Raw genomic sequence first — 24,131 nt, 5'->3', positions numbered from 1 at the left:
GGGGAATGTGTGTTTTTTTATGCTGGCCTTTCTGTTAATCATCTTCACTGAAGACTTGCATCACAGCACATTAACAAGTGGATTTTTCTTTTCAAAATCCATAGCAAAGCTGTTATATATGTGGACTAGATTGTGAGCTTGTTAATGTTCAAACAATTAAAAAATTGTGATAGTTTACAAAGTTGATTTATCAAATTAATTTTTTTTGTACCTCTTTAGTGCTTCAAACCCTGGGAAAAGGTGGGTTCACATAGTGAAGAAAATAAAGGAGCGGTTATGTGCGAAGCTGTTATGGGAATGAAGAGTGAGGGAACAGCTGTGAGTAGATGATGTAGTAATGATACTTTGGAGTATACTTTAACAGTACTTAATTTCATGCAACATGAGTGGAAGTTTCCTTTTCCAGTTAGTCGTTATATTAATGAATAATGTGATGTTTTAGAGTAGGCCGTGATTGATTTTGTGAAACCTGGCATTAATGTTGTGTGAGGACAGGCCCTTTGTTTATTTTCTAAGACCCAGTTCTTTTCCTGAAGTGGTGTTTCCAGCTTTCTATTGGCAAAATGGTATTTCCCTTAAAAATTTGGCAATCCTGGCTCAAGTTTCACTTCCTTTTATTAATAAAGAATTTGAATATGTCTGTCTTGCTCAATTCTCTGCCGCTAGATTTGTGAACCGTTAAGATGCAGTCACATTCCCTGCATATTTGTGATTGGGCTTAGGTAAGTCAGTGCTGACCATGGTGATTCTTAATGGATGTATTGGTTAATTATTAAAGGAATCTGTGAAGTTGCTGAGTTGGAGCAGAGCACAATTGGGTTGTTGTCTCTTTAACTGATGTATAATTTAGATACAACAGTAAAATGTAAACTGAAGGGTGAAGAAGAAACTCTTCAGCACAGAATTAGGCTTGTCAAAACTAAAGAAACAAGAGGTAATTTTCCCTGGAAGAGTTTGTAAATATTGACCTAATGCTCCAGTGATGCTGATACACCCTATGGTTTATAGTCCTTTGTGTAATAGTTGAGACTTGCTTGTGCCAGAGGATCAAGAAGTGGTCCCTTCTGTCCTGTTTTAGCAGGCTTTTTCTTATTTGCGTAGATTTAGCAGGGGTATCTGAGGAAAGACTCAGAGTTAATAAACAACCATAGACTTTGTTACAAAGTATTCTTCATTCAAGGGAACTTAATCTCCGTTTAGATTCTAGTCGTCCTTGTGATTTTGTTCACTTTCATCTTGTCAAAAAAGCTTGCGCTCTTTTTCCGTGTTTTAACTGTACGGAACAGTGTGATGCTGCAGTAGAACTCCTTTTTAATACAGATAAAAATTGAAACCATTAATAGAGGTGTGTTTATCTGCACAAGAATTTATATCAAAGATTTTCATAACTGCTTTAAAGACCCAGTTATAGAAGAGCAGAGTTCTATATCACTCAAGAATTTCCCACACCAAAAATTGTATGTCTACATTTGATATATTGTCGCCGATAGCACTGTAATTCTTTTGCTGTTATTTTTAGATCAGTTAGCTTGTTTTCTCTTGGAAACAGCATAATTGGGACCCATGTGTTTGGATTCTTTTGAAGGGCAGATCACATGGCTTTTTTCAACTGATGTAAAATGCTTCCTCTAATCTCTTTGACATAACTCTTGTGTTTAGCTGTCAGTAAAAGTCCTTTTCCTACATTTTCAGTCACTAGCTTTTCAGCAATTTCCTGACTTCATCCTGCTGTAGTCTTCAGTGTTCAAGGATATAAACACATCTTGCTTAGATTTATCTGTTAAACATTTTGGCCCCACTAAGAAGCTTTTCCTTGATATTGTGCTGTGAGGTTTAAGGGCTTCGTTGGCAAGGTGACAGATGGATAATAGAAATACTGGGTGCTATTACAATATTTATGAGCATTAGTTAGTGATAGTGGACTGTCTGACTGGAGGCCTGTTTGATGGATGTGCTATGCAGTGGTGGGATCCAAATAATGTAATAACCGGTTCCGATTGTGGGATTCAAATAATTTAACAACTGGTTGTTTACAAACACCATTTTAACAACCAGTTCTGCCGAAGTGGTGCAAACCTGCTGAATCCCATCACTGGTGCTATGGCTTCCTATATATATGAATCCCAAGAAAGTGTACTTGCAACACAAGACTACTGTGCAGACAAATTAGATCACTTGTTACAGCAAGGATGACTTCTTGCTATTGGGCATTTTTCTGAATGCCTAAAGGTTATCAGAGCCGTTTATAGAGAGCCAGCTTAATGTAGTTGTTTGGGAGACCACTCTGCTATGGAGGCTTACTGGGTAACCTTGGCTAGCCATATACTCTTAGTCTGACCTACCTGGCAGAGTTGTTGAGAGGATAGAATGAAAAAGAGGAGAATGATGTAAGCTGCTTAGCGTCTCACTTGGGGAGAAAGGCAGGTATAAATGAAGTAAATAAATAGTATCAGGACCCTGTAATCCATTATCTGGTTCTTTTACTAATAGTACGTTGACTGAACAAATACTATTGATTGTAACCATTCTCACTGAAGGCAAGGTATAATTAAATGTTCTGCCTGTGCTTTAAGCATGGTCTGCATAGAAGAAAATTCTCCCTAGAAGATTCTGAGGCTTGTGTCTCTATTATACTGTACCTTACTTCATCTTCATTTAAAATGTTGGTTTTCTTGTTTTGCAGCAAAACATAGCTGCTAGCATGACTGAGGGTGAAACTGGGTGGGCCTTTTCATCTTAATACTTTCCTGCTGTATATATTCTTCCATTCATTGTATGTTTTCTGCTGTATTTGTGTTGCTCTGCAGAAACTGCACTTAAGATGCAACTGTGAAGCAGTTTGGCTTGCAGTTTGGGACAGAAGAATATTAAAGAAGTTATTCTGGGTGGGATCGGAGGAATAAACAGAAGAGTCCTGTCTGTGTGCAACACAATTATTCCTTTAAAGTTTTTGTACCTATAACTCATGAAGTGCTGTGTTTGATTTGGGAGTGTACAGCATCAGTGGTTAAATATTTTAGGCACTGACCTCAAAATACTCTTAATAAAATCACCATTCTAAAGTGGTTTAATGAAAAAATCACTGTCATGACATGGAGCTGGGAGTTCAGTTTTTCTGTTCTATGGTTCCATTATGATTGCTTTGCTTAGCTTCTAACAAGAGAGGAGAACTTAAAGTTATTGATTATGGGTTCCATGCAAAGAAAATACATCTCAATACAACAGTTTGCCATGCAGCTTGAATAAAGAACCGCCTTTGAAATTAATCCATTGCACAGTTCTAATTTTTGGAATGGGTTTGTTTGTCTCAGTGAGTTCATTTTGACATTTATGAGTTTTATCCCACTAAACATTTCTGCAATTCCGTAGAAATTCTCCTGGAGGCAGAGGACATTTTGGATGGATGGGATATTTCTCCGTCCTTCAGTGAGAGGCAGGAAAAGAGTTTTTTTGTCACTTCCTTAAGAGCCCGTCGGCCATCTTCTTGCCAGTATTTTTCCTGCCTCAGCAGGGAGAGCCAGGTGGAACTCAGGCTCCTAAAGTTTGTGACTTTTATCTGATTTTATCTGATTTTATCTTGTTTATTGTCTTTCCTTGTGTACTGTGTTCTTCCTGTTGCCCTTGCCTTCTTTCTTCCTTTAGGATTAGGTAGACAGGGTGCTCTTTAAAGCTAGCGGCAGCGCGGTTGATTTTCCCGCACTTTACTCACCAGCCTAAAATGGCGGCCAGAAGTTTTTCCCCCTCCAGGGACCAGTTCACTCTCTTTTCAGTGGAACCAACTCAAGCAGCCAAAACCAGAAATGATAGTTCCTGGCCTGTCAGCCCCCTCCTTCCTCCAGAGGAGGATCACGCTCCGGCAAAGCAAAGGGAAAAAGAACTCAAAAAGGCGCAACGTTAGAAAAACAGCAAAAAAAGACGCCAAGAATCTTCGGCATGGAGCCAAGCATCTCCCCAGGGCGCAAAAGCCGCTGCAAATGTCAGCACCAGCCAAATGCCTGCCCGGGGCTGTCCAGTGGCTCCAGAGCTGGTGCTGCTAGCAACGGGGACTCAGCGCCTCCCCAGGGCACAGGTGATTCAGCCGGACCCACAACGGGTGTTCCTTCCCAGGGTGCTGCCAGCCATGGCGAGTCCATCCCTGGCACCAGCCTTCCCAGGGCTACTGTATGCACAGCCCCAGACCAGATCATCCATCCCTATGCTCAGGCGGAGACCAGCACGTCTATGGATTCTAGGCAAGATTTCTCCTATTTGGAGAACAGCAGGACACCTGGGGGGGGGGGGCATTTAATGATTTCCAAAATCCTCCCTCAGCAGCCTTTATGACATTCTTCAGCAGGGCAATGAGGGAAAAATCCACCATTATCATCAGTCTAAGCTAAGGAAACAGTGCTCTAGATCCCCCATGGATTCCCAGGGCAGGGAACACAGCCACCATTCCCATGACCCACTTGACCTCCCAGGGGAAGCAGGATTCACCAATCAGGAGGATGAGGGGGACTAAGACCAGTTCTCCTGGAGATGGAGGCCATGCTGAGTGGGTGTTTCCATATCCTTCTGTTAGGGAGGCAGGGACTAAATTTGTAAACTTCCTGTACTTGGCTGCACCTCCATTTTATCCCCAGTAATTTTCCTGCCTCTCAAGGGAGAGCAGACTTTAGTGTGGGCTCTGCTAAGGTTTTGTTTTTAGTGATTTTGTCTATAGTTTTTTGGGTTTAAGTAGTCTCTCTCCCCCCTTCTGTTTAGATCCCCTAAAGAGATAGAATGCTGGAGAATAGGAGAGAGAGAGAGGTTGCTGGTACGGCAAACACTTCTTTTTTCCCTGCCTTTTTTCACCTCAAGATGGTGGATGGCTCTTTCCTTCCCCATCAATAATTTTTCAAGCCCTCCACTGAGGGCACCAGAGTAGCTATGGGTAGAGACTCCATTATTCCCCCTGGGAAAACAGTTGGCACACACCGAGGAGGGCTCCAATTTTTGCCTGGCAGCTCCAGGATCGGGGAGACAAGTGTGGAGAAAACAGAGGTGCATTGCAAAGCCCCAACAGCCTCAGGAGTGCTCACGCTCCCAGAACGAGGCAACAGCTTCCACTTTGAATGGCTCATGGAAAAGCCATGACAGCCGGTCCCTCAGGTGTGCTCATGCTCCCAGAGCAAGGCAACGGCTTCTATGGTCTCATCTGCCAAGGCTGCTCATCAACTTCTGCTGGCGCTACACTTCCTTTCAGGCAAGACTGCTCCTCGGAAGGTGGGAGTGGGGGAGGCGGAGATGGGATCGGCTTCCTTACTCCTGAGCATTCCTTTCAATTGGCCAAGTCCTTTCCCTAGTGGTTTAACTGTTTTTTCCTCAGACAAACAGTTAGGGAGGAAATTACAATTCCATCATGGCATCCACCGTGATAGCCTGCTCATGCCATGGCATCCACCGTGATAGCCTGTTGTAATAATTGGCTCTGGGCCTGGCAAGCAAACCTCTACCCCAAGGCGGTTGTAGCAAGTTTTGCTTTCCTAGGGGACCCATGGTTCAATAAGGAACTAGATCAGGGTCTAATAAAAACCAGAAGTAAGAAGAACTCTATGCATCACCTTGTTAGGTCCGAGCGCTCCTCAACTTTCCCAAAACCACCTTCAGGTCCCAGAGGATCCTCCCTAGCACCCCTAGGAACAGTCCATGTGCACCCCTATGACAACAGGGTAATAATTGACTCCTCTGAGAACGTGGAAGAAATAACTGATCAATAAAATTCTTCTCTTTACTCTTTTGTAGAGTACCCCTTCATACAAATGAAGTCTTTCCCACGCTCTCAGCAGCAACTGGACTTTATATAAACAAGTCCAGGCATACTTTATGTCCCTGTCCATGACTGTGGGTATTCATACTCATCTGGCACAGCTCCATCATCGTAGGACAGCAGCTCACTCATGGGACAACTATCTTCAGTGGAATCCTCTGCACCTGTAGGTACCATGACATGAGCAGCTCGCCTTTGCCACTCATCAGCAGAACTAACCACAGACTTGTCTTCCAAATACTTGGTGTCAGGCTTAGCTCTTGTTCATAATTCTGGGGCATGCCTATGTAACCTTAATGCCCTAGCATCTTCTGGTACAAACTCATGTGGTCTATGGGATAACTCATCAGCAGTCATGCTGCCTTCTTTATAGGTAATTGTAAAATCATAATTAGTGCTGCCAACCACTGCCAGGGTCTGTCCCCCCGCTGTGTCTGACAGTGAGGATGATGGCCTGTTATGCCGGTCGTTTGACTCCAACGGAGGTGAGACCCCCGAAGCCAGATCTGGCAGCAGTGACTCATTGAAGAATGAGGAACCAGCTGCAGCCACACCGCCTTCTGACTGCCTTACAGAACCAGGGCCAGCTCAGCAAGCACCCCCAGAACAGTCCCAGAGCTCACCTCCAGCCCCCCCCCCACAGCTTGCAGCCCTCCTGGTTCCCCTACCCCGCTAGAGCAACGCCGGCAACGGATGCGGCAGGACCTGACAGCGAAGGCGATCAGCCAGACTGGCTATTCGTAAAATGTGAGTGCTCACAGACTTGGCTCCCTGAAACATGGCAATTAGTTCCACCTGGATAAAAAGGGCTGGTTGCTGCTTCATGCCTTTGCAGACAACAGTTCACGTTGATGGCTGCCCTGCTTTGAACCTTGTGTGAGCTCTGGCTTCTGGATTACGACTCTGCCTATGGACTTTGCTGAACGGGTTCCTTGTAGACTTCCTTGTATGACCTTTCCTGAACTTGTGGACTTGCTTTGTATGGACTGTGCTGAACTGGTTCTTGTGGACTTAGTGTGAGTGGACCCAGCTGCACCAACAGAGTGATGAACTTTGCTTCTGGGGCTGGGGGGAGGGCAGGTTGAGAGAGTTCTGAGAGAACTAGGCCAGCAGGCTTCACGTGCAAGAGCAGGGAAACAAAATAAGCCTTTTGGGGCCCCATAAAATTGAACCCCCAGAAGCAAAGTTCACCAAGCTTGGATGCTATTACCAGGAGGGCCTCCTGGAGCCACCTTGAAAGTCTGGTGCCTCTAACTTAAAAAATGTGCAGCCTGCTTACACACTCAGAAATTCCCCATTGGCTACAATGGAACCAAGACACTGCAAAGCAGAGAATCTGGGCACATTTCCTGGGGTGCCTGTCAGGGGTGCATTTTTAAAGCTAGTGGCACCAAAATTTCAGCATATCATCCAGAGCCTGTCCTGACGATACCACCCGAGTTTGGTGAAGTTTGGTTTAGGGGGATTAAAGTTATGGATTCTCAAAGGAGTAGTCCCATCTCCTGTTAGCTCTCATTGGAAACAATGGGGGATGGGGTACCCCCTTTGGGGATCCATAACTTTGCCCCCCCCGAACCAACCTTTACCAAACTCGGATGGTATCATCAGGACAATCTCCGGATGATACCCTGAAATTTTGGTTCCACTAGCTTTAAAAATACACCCCCTGCAGGGCGAAACACAAAAAACACCCCAAAAACCTGAATACAGTGGCACCTCAAAAATCGCCGATCATCCTTTCGGAGATTATCGGCGATTTTTGAAAACGGCATATTTAGAGGTACACTGTTTGTGCTAAATGCGCACGCCTGTTTGGCTATAAGCATTAACGCTATAGTGGCGCTTCCGTACCCTCGACTTCGCCGTCAAAATCGAGGCGCGCTGACGCATTTTAAGAGGGCAAGGGCAAAATCGGGCGCCGGGCAATCGTCGATATCTGAAATCGACAATTGTTGAAGGCACCAATTTTCGAAGTGCCACTGTACTTTGCATTCAGATTCGTTCATATTCATTTTTTCCCTGCCTGAAAATTCGGCCAATTTTTGCCCGAATATTCACCAAATTCACCTAAATTTGGGCCAAATCTGGTATTTGTTGCACCTGAATCTCCAAGCCTACCAGAAACATTTAACTGAACCCCTCAGAACATCTGAGCAACTGAAGAAGCTTATAAAGGTGAATTAAGAATGGTACCTGTGCCAAAATGGATATTTGTATGTAGTCATCTCTTGCTTGATTTCCATCCACAGAAATATGTCCTGATCCCATCTACTTTTGTTTGACAAACTTGTCTCAGTTCTCTGATGCCTTGAAAAGGGGAATTTGCCATAAGGAAAAAAACTTCAGCTTTCTGGGGTTCTTAAGGCTGAGCAGATTGTATTTCAAAAACCAGATTTTTTTTCTAATTCTTTGCTGCTACTTTCATGTTGGCAGGAACAACTTGAATATGGATATAAGTGAATGAGTTGTTAAGAGAACTGTTGAAAGGTGATTACAAATCTTATTAAAATAAGCAGTAGATTTAATAAGAACTTAGCATGGAATTTTGTCTAGCAGAGTATTGGGAAAGATCTAATGCTTTAGAAGGCTCAGAATAAGCTTTTTAAAAAGAAGGCTGTGACTAACTTGACATCTAGCTGGGATTGGTAAGTAAATATGAGGCACAGAGTAAGAAGCTGCAGTACTGCAGTCAAAAACTCTGCTCATGACCTGAGTTCAATCATGATGGAGGCCTGTTTCAGGTATCTGGGGTCAAGGTTGATTCAGCCTTCCATCCTTCCAAAGTTGGTAAAATTGAGCTTGCTGGGAGTTAAGTGTAGAGTTGACTAAGGAGGGCAATGGCAAACCACCCTGTAAGCGTAGTCTGTCTAGTAAACATCCTGACTCACTCTATGTGTCAGGAATGAGCTGGTGTTTGCACAGAGGACTTCCTTTACTTGTTGGATGACCTGGGTTAGTCATACACATTCAGTCTAATCTACCTCACAGGGCTGTTATGAGGACAAAATGGAGAGGAGAAAAGGTGTAAGCAGCTTTGTGTCACTCTTGTGGTAAAAGATGGGCTATAAATAGAATACAATAAAAATATAGTTGAAGGACAGTAGAAAGCTGCGGCAGTTGAGGATATGAGGGTTACCAGGAAGAGGGGGAAAGGGAAATAGTGTGGGGAGGGGGATACAGGGAGAAATGGTACCGTGCAATTGGGCTATAGGGTCTATCAGTGAAAGGAAAGAAGCAATAGTGTGTGTGTGGGTGGGAGGGGGGGGACAAGATCCCCTGTCCATAAGTCCTCCTGGATGGCTAAACCGAGCATACCAAAAACTCTGTAAAAACAGCACCAAACTTACCTTGAGAAGCAAGTATTTTTTTAATCAATTAACAAGTAGTGGCTTGAGATTCTAGTAGCTCAGGAGCTGTTTATTATACTGTGTTTAAGTTGAAGAGCAACTATAAATACTTCAAATTGTTCAGCTGTGGTAGGAGTAAATTAAGGGTAACTTTATATCCGGAGAAATGAAGATCCTAGAAGAATATATGAGCAGAGAGAATGTATTGTTTAGCCATGAGTGTGTTGTAGTCACAGCCTTGAGAGTGAGAGGTTTGGGCCAAAGAACATGATAATGAGGAAGTGAAAAGCATTCGCTTAAATGGAAACCAGCCTCTTTAATATAACAGCTACATTTTCTTGCTCAGATAGGTGGTAGAAAGCTCAGTGAAGAATGTGATCATTAGAAAGATAGTTGGGCTAATTACTTCATTTGCAGCACTATAGGGATTAATTTTGCCTGTTGAATTTCTTCCTGCCATAGGGCAAATTAAAAGCATGAGATCTTTGATCAGCATGTAGGCAGGGGTTATTTTGAAAAGGTCATTTTGAAAACCATTCTGTTTTATTTTCCTCCACCATTTCTGCCCTAATGTCAAAAATGCCACCTTTTTTTCAAGGGGATGAACTTGTTGGAAACTGGCCTTCTGTGTGACATCACCTGGTTTACAAGGTCCCAGCTCTTATACAAGAACTTCTTGTAGCATTCGTGAATGGCAAATGTGATATATAACTCTAGAAGACACGTAATTGCTAATAAGATCTTTTTTGCTTGCTTTTTAGGGCAGCTGAGTTCAATTTCCTTTCCCCGACATGAGGAGGAGTACCTTCAACTGACAGTCAACTGTCGTCCATGCCTTTTAATCCTTGGCCAGAACTGTAATGCCAAATGCCAGCTGCTGAACATGCTCTTGGGAGAAAGACTGCTTCCCACCAACAAAATTAGCAGTGAGGAGAACTGTAAAAGACGTCGAATTCACTTCAGATATGGAAAACAAACACGGATTAGTTTGGCTTTACCTGGACAGTATGAACTAGTTCATAATTTGGTAGCTCACCAAGGGAGATGGGAGACAATACCAGAGGAGGACTTAGAAATCCATGGGGATAATGAGGACCTGGCACACCAGATTGCAGAACTTGAGGTGACACTGCATCATACATTGCTACAGGTACTAATATTCTTGTATGTTTTTGCTTGAATTTCTGACAGACTGAGCTTTATTATGAAACATCACTATGCTGTATTATAAACCGTGATTGTGACAGAATAAATTCTGCACAAAAAGAAGAGCCCTGAGGATACAATGTGGATTGCATTCCTAGATCCTACTTGGAGGAGAGAATTATATATTCTTCTGCCTCATTTAGGAAGTTACTTCTCCAGTGTAAAATCAGGGCTTGGAGGGAACATCGTACTGTCAAGGGAGGAGAAAAAAATTCTTAATTGCATCTTGGAGGGTCAGCTGAGCATACAGTTAGCATTTATTTTTATTTTGTTTACTATTTATTTGGCAACAAACTGAATGAAAATATAACCCAACCTGTAAAACAAACTAGGAAACTTGAGGTTAAGAGAAAAGAAAATGTTAAAAAAAATGCTTTTTATTGCGCAGTGCCAAATAATTAAAATTAAAAACAAGATACATTAAAACCCAAATTAAATGTATACTCAGCATATATATTTCACTTTTTTGTCAATTTCAGGATTGACAAAAAATACAAATCTTTAGGCCTGAATAAGAAATTGTAATTTATGAACTTATGAAAGATACTGGTTTATATGTATGTATTTTACTGACCTCTGAAGAAGACCCTTTTTGGGTCAAAACATGTCAGGTCTTTTGTGGCATTGTATGTGTGTACCCATTCTTGACTGTTTAAGTGTTTTATGCTGGATGTACACTGACTGAGTATCCACTTAATTTGGGTTTTAATATGACTTGTTTTTACTTTTAGTTATTTGGCACTGTGCAATAAAAAGTATAATTTTTTAAAAAAAATCTTTTCCTTTCTTTCAACCTTTTGTTCCTACACTATTTATTTGTAACTTTTTTTGTCACCTTTTCATCCAACCTCCAGGTTGGCAAACAGGTTTTTAAATGTGCGGTTTATCGAAGTACACAAACCAGTTAAAACACATGAGCAGGAAGGAGGTTCACTTCAGAAACATCAAACAGATCACTCCTCAGCCTCGTCTTCCATTGTAATATTTGAGTTCTTCAGGTCATGACCTTCCTCTTTTCTTTGATTTCAGCTTTGTAGCAGGCTGCACAGAATGAAGAGGATCTTGAAACATTGGCCAACAGCTCCTGTGTAGACTTCCCCATGCCTCACAGTGTTGGCCTATGTTTAAAAACCTGTTTCCTGGCTCCTTAGACTTACAAACTTTCATATCCTTTGTTCATTTTTCCATCCTTCTTACCTGTTCAAATTTTATTCATGATTTCCATATGCATAGGGTTTTTTAGCATTGCTGCCCATATTCATTACAAATGTCGTGTTTCTTCCCACTTTTTTACAGGCGTACGTTTTATCAACATCTGCCCTTGTCCACAAATGTAGAGAAATAAAAACCACCATAACTCCTGTGCAGCAGCAAAAATGTTCAGGAACACTGTTTCAGTTGGAATGCAGCAAGATGTGGGGATGCAAGGCATATCAAAAGGATATGCTTGCCTGATCTGCATATTTGGTTCAGAGTTCTTAGCATCCCTACACCAGGACACTATTTAAACACTAGACATCTGTACTCACTCATTGTTTGGTGTTTCCAATCTGAACCTTCTTCAGTCTTTACCTGCTGGCAGAAGGCAATGAAATCACTGTGGAGGGATTCCATAATTTTGGTTGCATGACTGAAAAGGCTCTTTCTTGATTTGCTACCCATTTGATTTGGATGCCAAGGGCCCTGAAGATGACCAGAATAATCAGATAGGTTCAGTCCTAATGCATCTTTCCAAGGTGTTCAAGTTTGAAGATGGTGAGGTTGTTCTGTAGCTGACCCACTGCTTACTTCCGTTGCTATCCCAAATTTCCTTTCTAAAATGGTAAAATGCACATTAAGTTGGCCTTACAAAACCGAGTGGAATGGATACAGGGATTGGATCTAGAATACTGTAGTTCAGAAAAACTTGAAGAACAGGCGTTTCTCCCCATCTCCTTTTGCTGAAGCCCACTGATGCCCCAATTCTGCTGCTGGGGGCAGGGAACCTCAAAGACAATATGGAGTTCAAAGAGGGAATTTGAAGTGTGAGACGTAACAAACCAAATTTGCTCTCCTCTGTCCACGTAAGTGCCATTATACTGGCAGAAGAATACTTTTATTTATAGTCTTGATTTAACAATCACAGAAGACATAATGATATTTTCTGTAGTCCATTCCAACACCAGAAAAAATTGTTCTGAGTTACAGGATCTTTCTGGATTCGCAGGCCTGCAGTTTGGTAGCCTACACTAGAGAGAAGTAAGAGGCAGAGGCATATTTGGGGGAAATGGGGCCCGGGGACAACACCTTCTCCCCCCCAACCCCGCATCCCCAGGGCCTGGGGAGGGCAAAAGCTGGCCTGTGTGGAACCTGGGGGCGGGGCTCAGGGGCGGGGCAGCTTGCAAAGGAGCCCTATCTCCCACCTCCCTGCAGGCCGGCTCCTGCTGTTCCTAGGTCCTGGGGAGGGCAAAAGCTGGCCTGCACTCCCCCCACCGCTGAGCCCCGCCCCCCGCCTCCCTGCAGGGAGGTGGAGTTCGGCAGCGTGCGGCTGGGGCGCATGCCATTTCATCATGTGAGAGGGGTGCCGGGCGTCCCCCCACGTGACCAAAAGGCATGCACCTGGGGACATGGGTGTCCCTATAGGCCCTACACCTTTGGTAAGTGGTCTAAAATTACTCTATCCTTTCTCCTCCACTGGTGGTGTTGTACTGATAGAAGAACCATCTTTTTCCTTCAGCCTTTCAACCCTTGTACCCATTAATCCATACAGATCATATGACTCCAGAAATAAACTTTCCTAGGTTTGGAAAGGCCTGCTGTGCAGAAGGGAACTTGAAAAAATTTCTGCTGCCTTCAAAGGATTTCCCCTGATTGACTGCTGAATCCAATCTTATGCTTTTTCCCTTTCATGCCTCACTTTAACATGAATGTACTTAACTACTGTATTCTCTAGCTGAGGCCTTGACTGTTGTAGGTAATGCAGAATAAGTATGTCTGGGTATACTTGTCCTGTGTGTGAGTCATATTCATGGCATCACTAATTGAGTAGTCTGTTTTTGGGTATATCTCTGTTCTGGCCTATTCAGTGGCACCAAGTTCAAACTGAAACAAGAAAGTTTGGAGTTGGTTAAAATATATATTTATTTTATATAGGTCAGCTAATACAGGGCCAGTCAAGTGGTGTTTGCAGAATCAGTGACAAAGATCTCTTTGTTCAAGTCTAGATTCATCTAGGACAAATCATATGAAAACAGCCACTCAAACTAGTAAAGAGTAGAAAATGAAGACTGTGTTCTGTTAGAGGGGGAAGAGATTAGGAAGGCTATTATGACAAGAGTTGTAAACTTCTTTTTCAGTAGAATTTTAAAGGAAAATTGTCCACGTCAGGGAAAACACTTTGCTACATGAACTATTTCTCTAAGTTGGAACTGGGAGAGGGGCTTTCCTTAAACAGATTTAAAAAATGTATCCCTGCCTCACTGTGTGTCTGAGGCATCTTACAGGAAAGATCAATACTCTCTAGAGTTTAAACGAACATATTATTCAAGGGAATGTTAATGTTCTTACAAAAAACATTCGTGCACCAAGAGTGTTTGAGATCATAAATGAAAGGTCCTGTCTCAAGCAGTTTTTGAGCAGTAAAGAAATTAGGTAGCATCTCCCATTGGGGTTACAACTGTGTCACCATGCACTCCCAATTTGCCGTGGTCTTTCGGTCTCCAATATTTCTTTGTTTGAAGGTGAAGCTGATATAAGTGCCATATAAGAGTTTTTTAGATGACGAAATTAAGAATAAGAAATGCCTAGCAAAAGCAACAGAGACAACCAAAGAGTTGATTTGGAAAGAAATTATGAGATAATTTGCAGGTCTCAGATGTCTATGAATGAATGCAATGGACCTGCATCTTTGGAAATGGGAAGGGCAGGAGTGGAGCAGAATAATAAGGAAGGCTCTGAGAGAGGAGGAAAAAACAAGAGGTTGTAACATTAGAAATTGGCAGAATAATGCATTTGATAAAAAAGGATTGGGTGTGGAGGAGTTGGAGACCTTCAGCAGTGTTCCTGCAATTCTTTTTGGGCCTGTTCCATCTCCTTTTCCATCTCAGCTTCTTTTCACCACTGATTCTGGGACCAGAAGTGTCTTCTCTGATTAAAGCTTAGGTCAGTAGGGTAAATATAGAATACGAAAAATAAAATAATGAAAAATAAATGAAGAACAGAAAAGGTAGATCTCCCTAGCAGTCTGGAAAAAAAAAACTGATGAAAAGTATATGTGGCCCCAGTTGAGGTTAGGAGTAGCAGGGTTCAGTCCTTCCAACCCAGAACAGTATTGGCTCTTGAAACTATACCACCCCCAAATGCTAAGCTTTTTTTAAAGGGACTGTTACTAGAATGAGTAATTTAAAGATTAGGAAGCTTTGGTCTTAAATAATAGGACTTAATACAAATACAGAGAGTTAAAATTTAATATTATCTCTTAGTATCAGATTTATAATTGTGAAATGCTGCCCTTTTTTGTAAGGAGAATGCGAGGGGATCTTCACCAGTCATTGTACAGTACAATAGCTCGTGTACATTGTGGTTTGTTCCTGTGGACTAGCTGTTTGCAAGTCACTACAGTTCTTATCCAGATGAATCTCTTTTTGCCTAGTAACTGTCTGATCTCCACAGCTGGGTCAGTATTCTTAATTTAAATCTCAAATAAGATTTTATCTTATTCACTTGATCCTGCTCTCCCAACAAAGGTGTTCAGGGTGGCAATAATTCAATTAAGCACATAATTTTAAAATACCAAAATTAATTATACATTTTTTAAAAATCATAACTGCATGGGTAAGTAAAGTATTTCTTCTGTCAGCTGAATATCTGTGGAGAGGCTAATTGAAGTGTTGCTACAGGAAAAACCTAGCCTCTTATGGCCATCTATTTTATTAAATGAGGATTGCAACTGAAAGAACGAGGTGAAATGTTGATTCATAATGCCGAAGTTGTAAATGAATTCAACTTGGGAGACTGTGGAATATGCTTGTGACTTTACTTGGGCCCATATCCCGCCATGAAGTTCTGAAATCCTAAGGGTACTTATGTTTTCTTGAGGGGCAGTGATTTCTGCTGACTTGTTCTCTCCTATTTCAGCCCATTGTGTCGCCAATTTTATTCTTAGCATGGTGGGCAAAGTGAGAGTGCACCATGGGGGGATATGGCAGAAGCCACTCCCCCAAACTTAAGCACGGTGGTCTCATTATTCAATTTCCTTTTTCTTTGGACACAAGTGATCATTTAAGAGCCTTAAGGCTTCCCTTGAACCAACCATGAGCAGCCTTTGATAATTAAAAGCTAAACTGTTTCCAAAGCAAGAGATCAAGGAAAAGTTCTATAAGAGTTTATTGGCATAAATGAAAATAGACATTAATAGACATGTTTCATAATTCATAGTTCTCATTCTGAAGAGGAGGGCATTTTGTCATCTGTGATTCTTACCAGTAGTTCTGGCAGTCAGCACAAATTTTGCAACTTTCTGTCTCCCAGGTGTGAGTTGCCCTGGATCATTTTGCTTCTTGACTTGACTTGGAGTGAAGATTCTGAGCAGGTTCCTTTCCTTTCTCGTAGAATGATTTCAACCCTTAAGAGAGAATCTTCCCAGGCCATCCTCCTTCACACCTTCTGTTTATACTTTCAGTTCTTCTGCTTCTTTGGTCTCTGCCTTTTTCTCAGTTCTCTCTCCCCCCCCACCCCCCCATATGACACAAAAATAATACCTTGGGCATAAATGGGTCTCTTGGTTGCCAGTTTGACTTCAGAGGGCTACAATGACATTCTGTTGGACCTCAGACCTAGTTGAATTGTCTGACCATCATAGAGTGCTGGGGGCTCTGATAGGTAAGCAGGGAATCCAAATTCACCCTTATCTGGACAACATCCTGATCTGATCTCTAACTTAGGAGTGAGTGACCAGGGACATCCTTAGAACCATTCAGCTCCTAGAGACCCATAGCTTTGTACTAAATAAGAAGAAGAGCAATTTTACCTCATCACAAAGGCTAAAATCCCTCACAGCGATCATAGACACATTTAAGATCTGAGGTAGATAACTCCTCCAGGATTTCAAGCCTGGCCAAAGGTATGTTCAAACCAAGACTGCCCAGTTGATGTTTCTGTCATTACTTCAGGGCCTGATTATCTACTGCACAGAGACAGTTCCATGGGCCTGATTACACACCAGGCCACTTCAGAAGTTTATCCAGCCTGTCAACCAGAGATGCAGCAGAAAAGCAACACAACCCTGATCCTAATGCTGTCTCTGAGACAGAGCATTGTCTGGTGAGCCAACCCCAACAAACTGAGAAGAGGCCAATCCTACCTCTTGAAGAACATATTGCAACTCTTTAAAGATGCAAGTCTGTCAAGCTGGGGAGTGTCACTTCTCAGCTGTCCAGCCCAAGGCATATGGAAATCAAAGGAAAAGTTGATGAGCACCAATGCCTTGAAACTCAGAGTCACCAGGAAAGTGCTAACTTCTTTCTGGGCAGATATCAGGGGCCAAATGTACTTATCAGATTGGACAATATTTTAGCCAAGGTCCATATAAACAGTCAGACGATTCTAGGGATCTACCCTGTATACAGAGGCCCAGTTAATCCTTTTCTTAAAAAACATCTGTGATCCATAAGCAGAGAACATCCAGAGTTATTTGAACGTTCAGACAGTCTGGCTGAGCAGAAAGAACATTGATGAAAACGAATGATCCAACAAATGGGAGATCTTCCTACACATGGCAGCCAGATTTGGGGTTCCAGAGGTGGATCTGTTTGCCTCAGCATGCAATCATCAAGTATTAAGATTCTTCTCCTGATACCATCATTTTTGGTCATAATGAGCAGATGCTCTAGCCTCTCTGTGACCCAAGGGCCTACTATATGCCTTCCTGTTCCTCTCAGTGATGCTGAAAAATTGGAAGATTTGTCAGAAGGAAGCTGAATATATCTTTGTGGTTTCAAATTGGCCCTGCAGGCCATGGCTTCCATCATTTGTGGAGCTCTCAGTAAAGGCCCCTTAGAAGATTCCAGTGAGCCCAGACACATTGCAGCAAGACCCAGTTTGGCACCTGGATCCAGAGTGGCCATCTGACCATGCTGCTCCTCAGAAGTTGCAGAGACCATCATGGCTTCCTGGAAGGCCTCCATAATGTGTATCTACAATACTGCAAGGAAAGCCTTCTCAAGGTGATGGCAACACAAGGTGCATCAATCCCCTCAACCCTGACTTAGACCATCTGTTGGCCTTTCTTCTAGAGGTTAAATGTCAAAAGCTGAAAATATCCACTCTTTGTCACCAGGTAGTAGCTATCACCATGATCCTACCACATGTAGCTGGTGTCCCCTTCTCCAGACATCCTCATATCTACTTCCTCAAAAGGATTGGCGCAGATCAGCATCCTCCTGTGGGCCTTCACGGAGATTGCATATAGTTTTTTCCCCACAAAACCTCCTTTCAAACCCTTAAGGATGGTTTCCCGTTAAATGACTGTGCATGAAAACTCTCTTCCTCATGATGGTGATTTCAGCTAGAAGAGATTCTTATCATGAGAGTTCCTTCTGCTCTGAGTTTAGGAAAGTAGTTTGCCTCCCCCCTCCCACCAGGAGACAGGAAGGAAAGAAAGAAAGAAATAATGCTTGCGAAAAACGGAATCCTGAATCTTATCAAGCCTACGTGATCAAGTTGCATGGGGGAAAATGCTTGCTTGTGCTAAACCTTTCTTAAGCCTGCTGCTATCGCTGGTTATCAGTTTTCTTGCTTCTAACAGTGATGTAACTGTTCTGGTTGTTATTTTATCTCTGTTCTGTGTCTTCCTGACCTTGGATTCATTAGCTTATGAAGTAACTGAACTGAGTCAAGGCAACTCCCACCAGGGTGACAGAAAGTTGTAGAAATTAGCCCTGCCTCTCTGAGCAATTAGTGGAAATTGCCCATGCCAAGATGCCCTGATAATCTCAGAACAGAAGGAATGCCATGGTAAGTATCCAAGGTTCCTTTTCTATATCCTAAACACTGATTGGTGCAAGTTATCAGGAGGTGACGAACAAGGGGTCTCAAAATAAGTAAGTTACACAGGAGCTCCTGCTCAGCTATTTATATACTGTCATAAATCTGCATATAGTTTGTTCTTGAGTTACTGGCAACTGTTCATATATCATTTCCCTACCAATCCAGGGCAATGTGCTCTTAAACGGTACCAAGATGTACATAAAGCATCTCTCAGAAACCCTTTTGCCCCATAAAAACATTTTCCTGCTGTTCTCTTTACATACCAGCTATCTCATCATTACACCTACAACTTCAATATACTATATATTAAAAATGACAAATAAATATTTTTGAAGAGCCATCTTTGGTTCTTTACCAAATGAAATTTGGCTCTGGAGCCACAGGTTGCAGATTGCTGCCTCGAACCAGAAACATCTTAGAATTTCTCTATGTGTTTCCTTTCTTTCCCTCTCATTTTTGGAAAATGGCTTTTGTTTCCTTTCTCCTGAAATGGTAGTTCCTAGACTTTAAAAAAGCCAAAATCATATCAGCAAACAAAAACCCAGGAACAGAACCACATGGTATTTCTGCCCCATCCCCTTAACACGAACATCTATCTTCAACTCCTGCCTGAGTGCTGCCACTCTTTGTTGCTGTTGTCAGTAAAGGTACACAGTGGGGCAGGGAAGCTCAAAGTCCATCTTTTCACAACTCTTCTCATTTCAGAAGCCAGACCAGCCTGTACCACCTGGTCCGTGGCCATACTCATGGCCATTGACAGCCAGCTGAAAGTAGGGAAAGGGAAACGGGGAGGAGTCCACTGCTGCTGAACCATTCTTTGTAAGCTCACACAGTAATCAGTTGGTTTCACCATTACTGTTCTCATTTACTTAAAACAGTAGGAAGAAAGACTTTGAGCCCTGACAATTTTTGAACCTGCCACAATGTCCAGGATTGAGCTTCACAGCATCCCTTGGTGTCAGACGCTGCATCTTATTGTTTCAGCACTGAATAGTATTAACCAAAAATTATAATATAAAAAGTATGCTGCAGTAAAAGCTTTATCTTGCACTTGATTGTCTAGAATGCTCAGTTAACCATGGAACTGCAGGCCCCGAGTGAGAGGGATCAGCCCCAGAGTCCCTTTTTCTCACAAACACCCTGTTTTGCTTCCTCTCAGTGCCCTCAAAGCCACCGCTACAGACTTGGATTTGGAGGGTTTTCTTTACTGAAAGTGGGCAGGTTGCCCCTCTCTTTGTCCTTTGATTTCCTGGGCAGAACTGCTTTTATTACAAGCAGAAAAGGTCTGGCTCTGCCACTGAGTTTGAGGCATACAGAAAAACCCCTGTAAGGCTTGAAAAACTTCTAGAGAGATTTTTTTTAAAAAGGTCAAAAGTACAGCCCCTGACCCAAACCCTCTAAAAGAACTTGATGCTAACGCTGTTTTATTGTTCAGAGATGAAATGTTCTGAGCATAAGGTAAAGGTGTGTTCAAGCACCAGATCATTGCTGATCCGTAGGGTGACATTACAACGTGATGTTTACTGGACAGACTGTGTTCATGGGCTGGTTTGCTATTGCCGTCCCCAGTCAAGCTGGTAACTCATTTTACCAGTCTCAGAAGAAAGGAAGGCTGAGTCATCCTTGAGTTGGCTACCTGAAACTGGCATACCACTCAGTCAGTATATTGCTTAAAGAACATTTTCTTTGTTTAAAATAGAATAGCCTATCAAGATTTCACATGTCAGTTGTCAGTGTTTGCCAATTCACATGTCAGTTGTCAGTGTTTGCCAATTCACTGTCCTACGCTATTTTCAAAGGTATTTCTGAATAACCAGTTTCTGTTAATTGCAAATAGCATTCCACCCCAGCTCTTCAAGGCCACACACCTGGGCAGTTTTTCTTCTTTTGACGGTCTTAAAAGTGTTAGTATTAAATCTATTGTGTCATTTTTACATGTTTTTTGGAGCTGGTACTGGTTTCATTTCCCTTTTAAACATAGAACTCTTGCACATACTTCACTGCATAATGCCTCAAGAGCTGTGGGCAGGTCGTGAATAACTTCACATACCAGAGTTGAGTTACTGTATCGATCCTAATAGTTCAGTCTTGAGCACTGAGGATTCCAGAAGGAAAAGCTAGAGAAACCAAGTTACGCAAAGTAGTTCTGTCTGCGCGGTGCAATATTCAGTCAGAGGAAATTAAATGTAAATTGCTGTGCCTGTTAGGATTAACTGCTTTGATTTTCACAATAAATTTGAGATTACTATACAATGACTGTACTTACAACAGGTAGATCAGGATCATTACAGGTGTCAAATTTTATTTTCCAGCTGTTAAGCTGAGAGGTACTATACAATCCTGGACTGTGTTTTAGGATAAAACCTACCAATCCAGGCCAATATGCTCTTAACGGTACCTAGTTGTACATACATGGTATTCTAATACTTCCAGGAGTGGGATTCGCTGCAGGCATTGCTATTCTTTCCTTTTTAGTTCAAGCTCTCTCTCTTCTAAGTATAACAAGTAAAAACAGACTCATTTTTATGTACTTTTCACTTTTCATCATGGTTTAATTCTTTCAGCAAGCAAGAGTTCAGATTTTGCTAATTTCCTGTTTATTTTATGGATCCTAATACAACAAGAAAATCTGAGTTGGAAAAACTGGAAGATTTTTCCTTTATTATGCTTGAAGATCTTCCTGGAAGCTGCTCTTTCCATTTAAAAAAATATTAAATAGAGTGCATTCCTTACCCATGATTTATAATTTCGCTGTATCTCTTTTGTGTGTGGATCACTTGTTAAGCAATTTTTTAAAAATGATTTGGGGGAAATAACATGGGGTGGACTCGTTTTTGGGTTGGGATCTGTGCAAAGTCATCCCCCCCCCCAAAAAAACCCACAAGATTTTGTGTTTATTGGTCTCTACAGAAGGGGCCGGAGTCATGTGACTTTATATCTCCAAACCAAATTTAGCAAATTTTCATTTGTTTCAAAGTATCCGGACTCTGATCCTTTCCACTTCTGGTTATAAATAAGCTGCTACTTCAAGATCCCTGAGTTGCCAGTCGCTACTGAAGTTGGGAAAATTAGCTGGAGACAGAGAGTGAGGGGGGTAACTGGAATCAATAACCTAAGTATGGCAAAATCGTCCCTGGTGAGAACTCTGAAATGATTGGCGGTTGTATGATTGAAATAGGTTTTATTAAAAAAAACTAAAAAAGGGAAGTAATGAGCATATACATGCAGAGCATACCATGAGCTGAGTAAGAGGAAAGGGAGGAGGTTGGCTAGGCTTTCAGGGAAGGGTGATCTTTACCAGTGTTGAAGGGGCAACCAGGGAAGCCACACTGGGAAGGAAAACAACCAGCATTTCCAGAAGAAAAGAAGAAAGGGCCACATGCAATTGGGGGTAAGTGTAAGGGTCCAGAACACACAAACACACACAAAATACCATTATTTATACCCCAAAATGGGTCTTTAGGCAATATGAGGTAAACTGGCAGGAAAGCCAGAGACAAAGAATTGATTGCTTTTCCTGGTTTCCCACAAAAGCAGAGGAGAGACTTGATGTGTCATTGGGTCCCAAGAAAAAGTCTGGGCTATTCCCTTGAATGCTAACTGATTGGAGAGATGGGTGCAGGTAGAGTAAGCAATAGTCTGCTTGGAGTGCTTAATTAAATCACGTTAGGGTGATACAGTGGGGATTAGCTCGTCCCATTGTCCAGCGAGGCACACTTGAAGGGCCAGGGGAAAGTTCAACTGCCTTCCTTCCCAGGCTTGACATGCAAGATAGATCCCAAAACTCTTTGAAGGGCATCCATTTTGGAGAGATCAGTGCTCTGATCTGATGCCAGTCTTTAGGCCCAGTCACTCCATTATAGTCTTTAATGGTAGGAAGGGTCTGTCAGTTCACTCCTACCCCCCACCCCCCAAAAAATCCCACCTGGCCAGCTCACCTCGGTCCTTTACTTCCTATATATGCAACTCTTCAAATCTGGTTGTGTTGAGAAGAGTTTATTTTGGAATATCAGTTATGTGGAGTAAGGATGAGTATCCAGTTGCAAGATAATGCAGATTGAGAATCAAACTACTTTTAATCTAGAGTAGATGCTCAACTAGAAATTCAGTACCAATCAGCATATCAGTTTCTAGCAAGCCATGTACATAGCCGGGAGGAACGATGTCCTTCAGTCTTTGTTGAGCAAAGACTCAACATCAAACCTTACATAGAGATAGAGGTCAACTTTGATGGTTGTTTCCATGAGTTCTTTGTTTACTTTCCCAGTAAATTTCTTCTGCAAAAGTGGTTGCATAACAAACTCTTTTGCCTCACTATAGTTCTCACTCTTCAGCAGAGATGAATAATTGAGTACATAGTTTTGGTGGTATGTTCACATAAGGCTGTAAGGGTGCACAGGAAGCTCTCCAGATGAGGAATCGGCATTGCCTCCTTTGGCCACTGTGTGTTTTAAAGTGACAGATCTACTGTGGGAGTTCAATGTTAAAGTTGTTATATTCAAATATTTGAATCTAGTGCTTTAAAAAAAAGGAAGGAAAAAAGTGCTGGTACTCACATATAAGGTTGTACAGATTTCCACCAAGTCCACCCTTGGGACTTGTGCAGAAGAATAAGCTGCACATCTGACCTTAAAAGAGTGTAGCCCCATCTAGAATAAAGGAAATACCAGCATTCTGGGTAGGCTGGTGATAGGTACTCACTCTGCACCTGTGCTTTGTTTTAAGGAAGTTCCTTGCTACAGAGAGCTTTTCCCTTGTGATGTCTGAACACATGTTGTGCAGATGTTCCCATTGAAGTGGCAAACTAGAGCCTCCCTGCTGCTTTGCATATATTTGTCTTTCGAAACCGGCATTCAAAAGGCCAGGCTGTTTTCTCTGAAACCTTTGCCCCAAGCTTTGTGTATATGAACAGCTCATTCAGTGAGAATGGAGTGAATTCAGTATTTTCCTTGTTTGAATTTGCCTGCTAATTTATACGCCTGTCATGCCTGAAATGAAGAAAATAATGAGAATCAGTTGCAAACATGATTTTCCAGCATGGGATACTTTCTGTTAAAGGCAAATCCCCTCACATAACAGTTCAGCAGTTGTCAGTGAGAAGATGCAGAAACTTCAAGGAAACAGCTGATAATGCCGTTCTAGATAGCCTTCAACTGTTGTATAAGCAAGATTAGTTTGTTCATACTGAGACTTTATCTTTAACTTTTCTCCCCCTTACTTACGTCTCTTAGAGACCAGCACTAGCTTCCTCCTTGGTTTACTGTCTTCCAAGTGAGTCATATCTCCTGTTGAATATTAAGAGTTGCACATGTAGTTTTGCTCTCAACTTGCACGCTTGTCTAGCTACATCAATAGTTTTGTGTGTTTTCATGCTTGAGAGTCCCATGACAGTCATAATTGGAAAATTGCAGATAGAAATTTATTTTAGGCATTGTGGGAAGAGAAGAGACCCTGGAGGTATGTTGCATAGCTGAGATTACTTAAGGATTTCACTTTTTAAAACATTTAAGTACTGTTTTGGTGTTGCCAGATTGGCGTTGCCAACAGTTCTAAGATCTTAGTCATATCCTAGTTTTAGCTTTCAGGCTATCAGTGGAAATCCGGATGTTACTCTTCAGGTGATGTTGGAAAGATGGATACCCAAAGCATCTAGAGTGCTTAAAAACAAATCTAGCCTATGAACTGGTCTTTTCTTCTTCCTAATGTTTTTACCAATTCATCTGCCTGTCCATTGCCATGAGACATTTGAAGCTACAGGCCAGTGT

At 42.1% G+C, this 24,131-nt stretch overlaps 1 protein-coding gene across 1 annotated transcript in view; it reads left to right on the top strand.

Moving 5' to 3' along the window:
* Positions 1–3,933: 3,933 nt before the first annotated feature.
* The window catches only part of DSTYK (dual serine/threonine and tyrosine protein kinase), a 38,597-nt gene continuing 18,399 nt past the window's right edge, over positions 3,934–24,131 (top strand). The window contains exons 1-2 of the mRNA XM_048497877.1: positions 3,934–4,069; positions 9,897–10,285. Of these exons, the coding sequence (XP_048353834.1) occupies positions 3,934–4,069; positions 9,897–10,285 (525 nt within the window). The remainder of the gene's footprint in view (positions 4,070–9,896; positions 10,286–24,131) is intronic.

This window comes from Sphaerodactylus townsendi, linkage group LG05 (assembly GCF_021028975.2).
Source record: "Sphaerodactylus townsendi isolate TG3544 linkage group LG05, MPM_Stown_v2.3, whole genome shotgun sequence".
In the NCBI taxonomy this organism is placed as follows: domain Eukaryota; kingdom Metazoa; phylum Chordata; class Lepidosauria; order Squamata; family Sphaerodactylidae; genus Sphaerodactylus; species Sphaerodactylus townsendi.
Note: the sequence above shows the minus strand (reverse complement) of the source record. Positions and strands in the feature narration are given on the sequence as shown.